The 12,707-nt window shown below is 38.7% G+C and overlaps 1 protein-coding gene across 2 annotated transcripts in view; it reads left to right on the forward strand.

Annotated features, from left to right (window-relative positions):
* The first annotated feature begins 661 nt into the window (after positions 1-661).
* The window catches only part of URI1 (URI1 prefoldin like chaperone), an 81,275-nt gene continuing 69,229 nt past the window's right edge, over positions 662-12,707 (forward strand). For both annotated transcript variants that reach the window (XM_045891194.3, XM_064581291.1), the window contains exon 1: positions 662-1,109. In XM_045891194.3, the coding sequence (XP_045747150.1) occupies positions 999-1,109 (111 nt within the window). In that variant the 5' untranslated portion in view covers positions 662-998. The remainder of the gene's footprint in view (positions 1,110-12,707) is intronic.

The following is a 12,707-nucleotide window of genomic DNA, read 5'->3' on the forward strand; positions in this document are numbered from 1 at the left end:
GGCACACAAAGGTGTAAACTGCAGGTAACTCCAAGCCTATTCCCATCTGTACAATGCTGAAGGAACAGGATCCATCCATTTCTGTTAGGAGTTGGAGCAGAGGTGGTTGTAAGGCCAAGGCCAGTTCCAGCCAGTAAGCATTAATTGGGTGCCTACGGTGTACAGTATGAGAAAAAGGGCATAGTTCTAAAATAAGAGAAAAAGAATGGGCAAAGTTATCCTTGAAAAATCTCTTAAATAGTCCAAACATAGCACTATATTAATATAAACACAGTAATTAATACACGGCAAAGTATAATTGCATATCTTAATTCACTAAACAGGCACAGGAAGGAGTTGACTTTGCTAAAATTAAATGTTCTTACGAAACAGCTTTGGTGCATTATCTAAGCTCCTATCGCCAGATGCAGCGCTAAACGACTGGTGCATGGAGGATGAGGAAGGCGCAAGGCTAAGACAGTGCCCACGTCCATGAGCGCTCACTGAGCGTCAATCCCGCTAGAATGAAAGATTCCAGAGGGCTACAACCCACCGCAGCCTCGGCTGACCTACCCTAGTCGCGCCGCTCCCGCACCACGTGACCCACCGGGGGCGGGGCCAAGGGCGGAGGCTGCGCGCGCGCTTCCCGGCGTGCCGCGCGGGGCGGGGCGAGGGGTGGAGCTTACGAGGGAGGCGCGGAGGAGGCGCGGCCGCCACAGGACGCCCGACTCGGCCCGGCCATCGGACAGGCGCCTCCGGCTCTCAGCGGCCCGCCTGCTGCTTCGAGCCCGCGGCGGCGGCGGCGGCGGGCGGCATGCGTGTGTGAGATGCGGCCGCGGGTAGCCCGGACGCGAGCAGCGGCCGCCGCGGCAGCGGAGAAGGCAGGCGCGGCCTCCTCAGCGCGGGGCGCGCAGCGCATGAGGGCGAGCACGCGGGCGCTGGGCAGCCGCCGGCCACGCCGCCTCCATAAACATTTGTTTAGGACTCGTTCGCCCCGCTGAGGTCCCGGCGCCCCCGCCATGGAGGCCCCGCCCGACCCCGGGCCCCACGCCTCGGCCTCGGCCTCGGCCGCGGCCGCGGCGCCGCTGCGCGCCCCGGAGGTGGCGCGGCTCCGCGAGGAGCAGGAAAAGGTAACAGGCCGCGCTCCGGGCCCCGCGCTTCCGCCGGTGGTCTCGGGAGGCGCCCGCGCCCCCTTTCCCGGGGCTGGGACCCTCGTCGGGGTCCGATTCCCCTCCCCCTCGCCCGCCCCGGCAGCCCCCTCCTCTCCTCTGTGGCCCGCAGCCCTCCGCTCTGAGGCCCAGCTCGATCTTGACCCGGTATCGGGGAGGAGCACAGCCTCTAGGCCTGGAGAGAGAAAGTTTTGGGAGAAACTTTTGTCACGTGCTTTTGTTGTCTTTTGTCTGGAGCCCTTTGACCTTCGAGGGGAGGGAAGGGATGGGAAAGAGGGAGGTGACAGTCTGTTTAACTTGCATATCAAAGTGAGTTTTTAGACTTAATGAATGCAACAATGCGTGGGAATTATTTTTGGTTTGGGGTACGCGGTAAATGGAAGTGCTCACCTTAATAGCTTTTTTAAAAAAATTGTTGCTAAAATGTATACTCTTTGTTGCTCTTTATCTGATTGCATTTAGAAGTTTCATTAGTTTTGTAATGATAGCCTTCATGTGCAATTCCAGCTTTGGTGGTTTAGTTTTTGTCAGGATAGGACGCTATTTTATTACATTTTAACTCCAGTCGTATCATACGTGAGTTTTAATCTGCCAGTGTAGAGAGAAAATTTTGCATTTCCTAATGGGATTGTATATGAAGAAGTATGCCCAGGTTAAGGAATACGGTGTTATTGTTTAATCTGAGATTTTTTCCCTTTGGATTCTGTAGCATTTCAGGTTCAGGTTATTTGCTGAGTTTGAAATTCTTACTTTGACAAGCAGCATTACTTTACTTAAAATGTCCTAGGCCATACCGGGAGTATCTTGGTTAAAAGGGTTAGGAAGTTGCAAAACTCTTAATAGTGGGAATCCCTAACTTTCTATTGAACATTCCTGTATAAAAATAACTATTTACATAGATATATAAATATACTCAGTTCAGCTAGATGAGGGACTTTTCATAGAACCTAAAAAATTCTGGTTTGCTTGGAAACCACCTGTTAGGATGACTGGGAATCTTTCCTACTTATTTTATGCATTGTATTTCCTTTTCTGAGAGCCATTTTTTTCTAGTGCCTTATATGACTGCTGGGTTTTAAACTTGGCTTTTTTTTTTTTTTTAAAATCCAACAAGTATTGTGTATTTAAATTACAAGACGTTAATGGATCTTAATGTTTTTTTAAGAGAAAAAGAAAAGACAGCTCTTTATGAGAACAATTTGTTCATTTTTGGCAAAAGTATTTACATTTTTTGTTCTTTTAGGAAATGTGGAACAGACCCTCAGAAGATGGTGTTTCCATTGCCTGTAGTCTGTTCTGTAGAGAAATTACTCGTCTCTTTCATAGTATAACATGTGCATAATGCTGACTTTGATATGTTTTCTTCTGTTTGTCATGGTAAAAAGAGATATCCTTAGTTTTATTCTGATGTTAGTGTGGCTGAAATACAAAGGATACATTTTGGGGTGCTCTGAACAGCTTTCTGGTGTAATATTCAGTTACATTTGAAGACTGCCTTTTCAGTTACAGTCCTGTGGGAACCTAAATAACTATTTTCAGTAGACATTATGTTACCAAATTTCTGTGTTGTGTTAATGTTTTGGCACATAAAATAAGCATGTGTGTGTGTGTGTCATGGGTATGTAAAATCATTCCCAGTTGATGATAAAGCCTTCCCTAAATAGACTACACTGTATTTTAAAGGATCTGCTGCAGTGAACAGGAGACCCATAATGCCACAAAATATACTGGTTAGATAGCTATACTTTAATTATAGTTTAGTATAGGAAAACTTTACCTAGTAAATACTCAACATTTTTTTGTGAGGGACTTTATTTAGGCTTTAAAACCAACCCAGATACAGTACAGTAAAATAGAAGTGTTGGGACATTCTTAGAATGAAAAAAGGAAAAATGTTATTGTAGCTTTATATTTGTGTGACACTTAGTATTTTTTTATATAAATTCAGTTAAATGTGCTTTAGGACTTGGGTTTTTCCAATGGTTTTCCCAATGTGAGAAAGAACTAACACCTGAAGAAAATGATACGAATGACTATGTGTGTGTGTACCTAGCTAGTAGGCTTTAGATGCAGAGGAGAGAAATTAATTCATCACATACAGTGGATACCTTAGATTTAGGGCATTATTTTCACTGGGAGCCTTGTTTGAGAACGGCTGCCAGGTAATGTGGTTTAAATGTTGCTCATCATTGTTTTTTGTTTTTTGGATTTTTTTTTTTTTTTCCAAATTCAGCTAAGAAGTATGACAAGTTGGTTCCTCTCTCTTTTTTCCTTTGTTTATACTTTGGAGCAATGAATAACAAGTACAAAAAATTAGTGACTAAGGAAAAAAGACAAAGGAGGAGCATAAATGAACCCCAGCCTCAACAGATGGCAACATCTGTAATAAATGGACATGATCAAATATTTTAACATTGTTTTCATTTATAGTATCAAGGCTGAAACATTTTCAAAAACTTTTTTTTTTTTTTAGTTAAAGCTCTTGTTTATTCCTTTTTGATTTAGCAAAAAGACATGTACAGAAAGGTTCCCTGCAGCTTTGTTTATAATAATGAAAAACTAAAAATCCAATGTTAGGATATTGATTAAATCATGATAGTATGAGGAGCTTTTATGCAGACATTAAAAATTTAGAGCAGTATGTGTAGTGTGGTTACAGTTACGTGTATATGTATGTATTCACAGTTTATATAGGAAAACACCATTAAATGTTTTTAAAGCACACAATTTCATTTCTTATTTTAGCTAAAAGTGAGTGAAATTGGATGGGATTTTAGCTCTTTCAATAAAGGCTGTTGAAAAAACTTACTTTAATTAATTGTAATGAAACTGGGATGTTGTATCTTTAATTGCTAAATACATTCTGGGCCTGAAAAATGGCTCTTGGCTAGTTTGAACACCAGTTAATGTGGTTTATTTTCTTGGTTATTCCAGAATTGATAGATATAATTTATTCAAACATCCGTTCCCCAGTTGATTTCCTTTTTTTTTTTCCTTGGAGGTTTTATTTGCTCTTAATTCTCTGTCAGAAGATTACAGTGGTACAAGAAAGAATGTAGCTCATCTTTTTTTTTTCCTTTTAACTAAATATGTTTTTACCAATGGCAGTAAAATATTTGGTGGAAAACGTGAGCTACTTTGGAGCTTTTCTAGACCGACCTATGCCATAAAAGTTATGATCTAGGACTGTAGGGGGCTGTTATAGGGAAGTTTCCTGATACTCAGATCTTGTTAAATCTAGTTCTATCTTAGAGTTGCATTATGTTGAAATTTTGGTTTCTTGGCCAGGGTAATATTTCTACAATATCTGCATTTTATATTTCCAGGTACTATTATCTTTTGTTAGCAGAATTACTGAGATTTTATTGTAATGTGAAAAAAGTGGTATATAGTATTGTTTTCATAGGTTTATAGGATAATAGTAACTTTGGAGAATTCGTGAGTATAATATTATTTTGTTATGATTACTGCTGAGTGACTCTTATAATTATCAATTGGAGTTTGGAATAATTTATACTTTCCTGATGTAGAACCTGGATTAACACTAAATCTTTCAAATTCTTCATAAAGCAGAACAATTAATTTAACTTAATGGAGGGTTTTCATATTTCTTATGATAAACTGAACTGCCCATAGTTTAAGAAACTGTCAGCCGTGTACCTCATACAACAGCTGTTCTTCTCTCCAAGCCCAGAATCCAAACATGTAACTTTTCAACAAATACTGAGTTGAATGCCAATATTGAATGCCACATGGCAGGCACATACCTACTACATGCCATCCTCTGCTGAGGATACAGTAATGAACAAAACAAAGTCCTTGCTTTTGTGGAGATTACATTCTAGTGGTAAAGGCATGGAATAGGCACATTTAAAATGTCCGATGGTTTGTGATAGGTAAAGCTAGGTAGAAGAGAAGGTTTTGGTTAAGGAGGATATTTTGGAAAAGACATTTCTAGTCCCGGCAACCAGCTCAGAATGAGTCAAGGTGAGAGTTGTGCCAGGCTATTGTAAGGATTTTGGTTTTTATTTTTATGATACGAGAAGCCATTGGAATGTGTTTTGAGAATCATACTGATCTTCAATTATAAGCATCCATTTCTCCTGTGTGAAGAAAGGGATAACGGGACTGGGGGGTTGTGTTATATATAATATAATGAAAATTCTGTGTGTGCTAGGCTGATACTAGAATCTTCATTGACTCTCTTGATTTTTCAGGTGAACAATTTGGGTTGTTTGTACTTTTTGCCCTGAACTTCTAATGGGGTATTTGTCTTCAGTTCTACCTATAATGCTTGTTTTCCAAAGTGGTTATACCAATTTACACTCCTGTCAGCAGTGGGTGAAAGTTCCAGCTATTGCACGTTCTCATCACCACTGTTATCTCTTTCATATTGGCTAGCCATTTTAATATTGACTAATGGGGTTGATCACCTTTTCAAATATTTATTGGCCACTTGCTTTTTTGTTTTGTTTGTTTTTGGTAAAATACTTGCTCATCTCTTGTCCATTTTCCATTGGGATGTTCAGCATATTCTAATTGGTTCATAGCAGTTCTTTATGTACTTTTGATATGAGTGCTTTTTTTTTTTAAGATTTTATTTATTTATTTGACAGAGAGAGAGAGCCAGAGAGCACGAGTAGAGGGAATGGCAGAGGGAGAGGGACAAGCAGGCTCCCCACTGAGCAGGGAGCCCGATGTGGGGCTCCATCCCAGGACCCTGGGATCATGACCCGAGCCGAAGGCAGGTGCTTAACCATCTGAGCCACCCGGGCGCCCAGATATGAGTGCTTTTTTAGGAATGCTTTGTAAATTTCTTCTCTAGTCTGTGGCTTGACTAACATTCTATAATGGTGTCCTTTGATGAAGAGAAGAAATTCTGAATTTTAACAATCCTTTATGATTGGTGGTTTTTGTTTTTTGTTTTTTGTCTTGTTTTTAGGAAGTCTTTTCTACCCTAATGTTCTGAAGATATTCTCTTATCTTCTAGCTTTATTGTTTTGCCTTTCATGTTTAGATCTACAATCTACCTGAAGTTGATTTTGTATATAATGGGGGACTGAGGTCAGGTTTCATTTTTACCATTCCTAGTTGCCCCATCACTATTTATTGGAAAGATTGTCCTCTTTCCATTGCATCATTATCTTTGTCATAAATAAGGTAACTATATGTGTGGGTCCATTTCTTGACTCTGTTCCAAGGGCCTGTTTGTCTTTTCTTGCAAACCTACACTAATTATTATAGCTTTATAAATCATCTTGATACCTGGTAGTGTAAGTTTTGTTGTGATTCCTCAAGATTGCCTTATTTTATCCTTCCAGTCCTCATGCTTTTTATTTTTCTTGCCTTTTGCACTGGCTAGAATTTTTTTTTTTTAAAGATTTTATTTATTTGACAGAGAGAGAGAGACAGCAAGAGAGGGAACACAAGCAGGGGGAGTGGGAGAGGGAGAAGCAGGCTCTCTGCCGAGTGGGGAGCCTGATGTGGGGCTCAATCCCAGGACCTTGGGATCATGACATGATCCGAAGGCAGACGCTTAACGACTGAGCCACCCAGGCGCCCCCTGGCTAGAATTTCTAGTGCAAGGTTGAATAAAAATGGTGATGGTGGGTGTTAGGGGGTAAACTTTCAAAATTTCACCATTAATGTGATGTTTACTGCGGATATTTTTAGTATTTACTTTTTATCAGATTAAGGAAACTTCCCTATATTCCTAGTTAGCTAAGACTTTTTCTGAATGGGTGTTGAAATTTTATTTATTTATTTATTTTAAAAGATGTTATTTATTATTTATTTGACAGAGAGACACAGCGAGAGAGGGATCACAAGCAGGGGGAGAGGGAGAGGGAGAAGCAGGCTTCCTGCAGAGCAGGGAGCCTGATGCAGGGCTCGATCCCAGGACCCTGGGATCATGACCTGAGCCAAAGGCAGACGCTTAACAACTGAGCCACCCAGGTGCCCCAGGTGTTGAATTAGAAAATGTTTTTTTTTTCTTCTTCTTCTTCTTCTTCTTCTTCTTTTTTATTTTTTTAAAGAGAGGGAGAGGGGAGAGGGGAGACTCTCAAGCAGACTCCATGCTGAGCACGGAGCTGGCAGTGCTCGATCCCATGACCCTGAAATCATGACCTTAGTGGAAATCAAGAGTTGGATGCTTAACCTACTGAGCCATGCAGCTGCCCCTAGAAAATGCTATTTCTAAATGGAGTATTATAAGTAATTTATTGAAGAGTGTGTTTGATCTTTCTAATGTTGAGGTTCTCTCCTTTTTTTTCCCCCCACTTCTAAGAAAGGCAGAGTTGTAAGTTACATATGTTTGTTTATGGCTGAAGGTATATTTTTTAAGTAAATGAGTTTTTAGAACTAATTACTTTTGAATTATATTTTACTTTAGAACAACTTGTTTTTGTTACTGTTGTTAGCACTTACTATCCATACCAGTTATGTGCCGTGAGAAAAAACAACTTTGAGTTTAGTCTTCCGGAATTTTTTTTTTTTTTTTAAGATTTTATTTATTTGTCAGAGAGAGAGCGCACAAACAGGGGGAGAGGCAGGCAGAGGGAGAAGCAGGCTCCCCGCTGAGCAAGGAGCCCGATGTGGGACTCCATCCCAGGACCCTGGGATCCTGACCTGAGCCGAAGGCAGACGCTTAACCGACTGAGCCACCCAGGCACCCCTGGAATTTCTTAGTAAACATTAAGATACAATATTTCAAGAGGGGGGGAAAACCCCATTTTCATTATATTAGGTCTCTCCAGATTAGAGTAGAAGACAAGAATAGTTCCAAAACTGATAGGGAAAGGGAAGAGGAGGTGCAGTCTATGCTTCAACCATAAGTGCTTGATGTCTTCTCATCTAATGTTTTTAGTATGGGTTTAAAAATCTTTTAGCTTGGGGCGCCTGGGTGGCTCAGTTGGTTAAGCGACTGCCTTCGGCTCAGGTCATGATCCTGGAGTCCCTGGATCCAGTCCCGCATCGGGCTCCCTGCTCGGCAGGGAGTCTGCTTCTCCCTCTGACCCTCCCCCCTCTCATGTGCTCTCTCTCTCATTCTCTCTCTCAAATAAATAAATAAATAAATCTTTAAAAAAAAAAATCTTTTAGCTTGCATCATTCTTTCCTTCTTCTCCAGATTGGTGTGAGTTCCAATCTTTTTACTCTGCCCTAGGGCAGTGTTTTTTTTGGGGGAGGGGGCAGTTTTTTCTTTTTTAAGCCACAACTGTTTATTTTGAAAATTTGTAAAACAACAGAAAAGTTTAAAGAATAGTTTAGAGTCATCAATAATATTTTGTACCACTTGATTTTTCTTTATATGTCTGTATTTCTTTCTTTCTTCTTGTTGAACCATCTGAAAGTAAATTGCAGACATCATGTCTCTAATACTTAAGCTCATCATATTCTTTTAGAACAGGGTCATATTCCTACATAAACATAGTATCTTTTTTCATACCCAAGATATGAACATTGGCACGCAATGTTATTATTTAATATACTCAGATGTCTTCAGTTTTTCTAAAAATGTCTTTTATAGCTGTTTTTTCCATCCAAGATTCGATGAAAGATTGCATTTGGCTGTCTTTTCCCTTAGGCTCCTGACATCTACAACAACCCCCTTGCCATCTTTTTGTGTTTATGAATTTGGCATTTTTGAAGAGTTGATGGAAGTTTTCTTTTGGAATGGCCCACAATTTGGAGGTGTGTGTTGAATAAAATCATGAAAAAATTAAGTTAAACATTTATGGCAAGAATCCTACATAGATGATGATAGCTTCTCACTGCCTCACAGCAGGAGATACATGTTACATTATCCCATGATTGGTGTTGCTAATTACTTGTTTAAGGTGGCATCTGCCAGATCTTTCCACCATAAAAGTACCCTTTCCCCTGTATAAGGATTAAATGCTTGAAGACTATACATACCCTGTTCCACAACAACCCTTTACCATGGGTATTCCTTGTCTGAATTAGTTATTATGTTAATGTTTGCAAATTAGTCATTTTCTAACCATCTATGTTGATAGCTGGCAGTTTTCTGTAAAGAAGAGCCCCTTCCCCTCTTTTCGTATTACTATAAACTTTTTTTTTTTTAACATTTAGTGTGTGATAATTTGTCATTATTCCTTCTAATGCTTAAATTGTTTCAGTTTGGCCAATGGGAGCCCCTTGAAGCTAGCTCTTGCCTCCTTTTGGCATGTTCCTTAATTCCTAGATGATCACTCTGGTTTTGGGCACAAGGTATCCCAGGCTTACCTTGTAGTTTTCTTGCCTGAGTCCTGAAACTGACTATTTCTTAGAAGAGCTTTGTTTCTTTTTAATGAGAAATGGTTAGAAATCAAGATTTGGGCTCCAGTATTGCTCATTGCTGCTGTGTGTTAATTTCATCAAAGCCTTTCAGTGGATAGTGGAAATATATTAACTTTCAGTATACCAGGAAAAATAGTCATCACGTTTTTCAGGTCCTAGGTCCAAGGGATCCTTTTTACTTTTTATTTTTTGGAGTAATTACAGAAATAATTTACATAAGAATAAGGGATAATAATAAACAATCTTATTAGATATTTTAATAAGAATTTAAACATTGCTATCCTCTTTGTATTAAGTAAATTTTGGTATACAAAGATCATGTGAAATTTAAGAACACTGCCACATGTCCTTTTAGAAAAATGGGATAATCCAGGTTCTTTTTTTTTTTTTTAAAGATTTTATTTATTTATCCATCAGAGATAGAGAGAGAGAGAGGCAGAGGCAGAGGCAGAGGGAGAAGCAAGCTCCCCGCAGAGCAGGGAGCCCGATGCGGGACTCGATCCTAGGACCCTAGGATCATGACCTGAGCTGAAGGCAGACGCTTAACCGACTGAGCCATCCAGGCGTCCCTGGGATAATCCAGGTTCTTGCTGCATGCTATTACATGATGAAGTTCTTGTTGAATGACTAATTGGATGGGAATACTCTTACTTCCTTTGTGTTCTTATAAGTATATCATTGTTCATTCATTCATTTTTTTCCTCCTCAGTTCAAATCAGTCCTCTTTTATTCAACATCCACTATATTCAAATACGTGTAGTTCTCTTCCCAGTTTGCATGGTTTCCCATTTTCTAGGATTTAGGGAGATAACAAAGATAAACCATTACATAATCTTTGCTTTCAAAATTCATTTCCAGTGCTGTTACCTCCCCCCTCCCCCATTCTCTGAGTCTCTGACCTCAAGCAACTTACTTAAAACTTGTAGGAGTGAAAAAAGAAATAGAATGTAGAGATTTTTTATTTCAGCAATCTTGTTTATTGTGATAAAATATATACAAAATAAAATTTGCCATTTTAACCATTTTAAGTGTACATTTCCATGGCATTAAATACATTAACTGTTTTGGATCCATCACCACTGTTTCTAAAACTTTTTCAACACGCCAAACAGAAAGTCCATAACCATTAAGCAATAACTCATTCTCCTCTCTCTTGAGTCCCTGCTTACCTCTAACCTACTTTCTGTCTATATGAATTTAACAATTCTAGATATTTCATATAAGTGGAATCATATGATCTTTGTCCTTTTGTGACTGACTTATTTCATGTAGTGTAATGTTTTTAGGGTTCGTCCATGTTCATCATCATCATTTCTGTTTATGACTGAATAATATTCCATTGTATGTATATACCACATTTTATTTGTTCATCTCTTGATGAGCACATGGATTGTTTCCACTTTTTTGCTCTTGTGAGTAATGTTGCTGTGAACATTGGTGTACAAGTATCTGAGTCCTTGTTTTCAGTTCTTTATGGTATGTACCTAGGAGTGGAATTGCTGAGTCATATGGTAGTTCTGTGTGTAACTTTTTGAGGAACGACCAACTGTTTTCCACAGCATTTGCACAATTTTACATCAGCAATGCATGAGGTTTCCTATTTTTCCACATCTTTGCCAACACTTATTGTTCATTGTTTTTAGCTATCCTAATAGGTGTGGAGCTATCTCATTATGGTTTGGGTTTGCATTTCTCTAATAACTAAGGATGTTGAGTATCTTCCCATGTGTTTATTAGCCATTCAAATGTCATCTTTGGAGAACTGTCTATTCAAATCCTTTGCCCATTTTCAAGTTGGGTTGTCTTTTTGTTGTGTTGTAGTTCTTTATTCTAGGTACTAAACCCTTATCAGCTGTATGATTTGCAAATATTTTCTCCCATTCTATAGGTTATTGTTTCACTTTCTTGATAATGTCCTTTGTACAAAAGTTTTTAATTTTGATGAAGTCCAGTTTATCTATTTGTTTTGTTGCTCATGCTTTAGTGTTGTATCTAAGAACACATTGCAAAATCCAGGGTCATGAAGATTTATACCTGTTTTCTTCTAAGAGCTCTGTGGTTTTAACTCTCATATTTACATCATTGATTCATTTTGAGTTAATTTTGTATATTGCCCATTGATTGTTGAGTTTGAGAGAATTTAGGATTTTGTCATCTGAAGATTTATAATCTGAGATTTAATTTATATTAATTTATATTATCATTTTTTACCTTTGTCTAGTGCAAATATGGTGGCCACTAATCACATGTGGGTATTAAGTTTAAAATTCAGAATTATTAAAATTAAATAAAATTTAAAAATTCCTCAGTCGAATTGACTGCATTTCAGGTGCTCAATAGCCATACATTGTTGCATTTGACAGTGCTGATTTAGAAGCTTTCCATCATCAAAGAAAATTTTATTGTACAGCACTGGTCAAGAAAGCTGCTATTTTTAAAATTCATATTCTAATTTGTTTAATAATTGTGAAATGTCTTCTTCTGTCACTTTTTTTCTCCTTGCCATCATGGACAGAAAATGAAAATTTATGAATTGTCGGGGCGCCTGGGTGACTCAGTCGTTAAGCGTCTGCCTTTGGCTCAGGTCATGATCCCAGGGTCCTGGGATCGCACCCCACATCGGGCTCCCTGCTCCGCGGGAAGCCTGCTTCTCCCTCTCCCACTTCCCTTGCTTGTGTTCCTCTCCGGCTGTCTCTCTGTCAAATAAATAAATAAAATCTTTAAAACAAACAAAAGAAACAAAAAAAAATTTCTGAATTGTCAACTGTATTTAAAGCTAAAAACAGACTACAAAGATAGTGTCTCTTGGCCTTTATACCTTTTTTGAAAGATGGTGTAGTACTTTGGACAATACAATAAGAAAACTGAAGGATGATTTTTCACGATTGATTGCAGTATCCTTCTAGGTGGTTCCATGATTCCCCCCCCCATTTTTTACTATATAGTTCTTTTTTTTAAAGCATAGTTAGGAATAATAAGTGATCGTGAAGTGTAAATTACTAGGGTGATGAAATAACAAGACATAGGAAAAATACAATCACTAGGATCCTGTAATGTAACTTAGACTTACAAAAAGGTTCACTGTACTCATATAATAATTGTAAGATAAAATGAGTTTTATTCTTTTACTAAGTAAATTTTCTCCATTTTTTTGGAAGACCTTTAAGAGGTCATGAAATGCCAGTCTTTGCAAATAATTAGAACTACTCAAAAAAGAAAGTTGAAAACTAAAATTGTTTAGTGGATCCTGAAACTTTTCAT

This window comes from Mirounga angustirostris, unplaced genomic scaffold (genome assembly GCF_029215605.1).
Source record: "Mirounga angustirostris isolate CCGP_5_RB_7025 unplaced genomic scaffold, mMirAng1.0.hap1 SCAF_16, whole genome shotgun sequence".
Lineage (NCBI taxonomy): Eukaryota > Metazoa > Chordata > Mammalia > Carnivora > Phocidae > Mirounga > Mirounga angustirostris.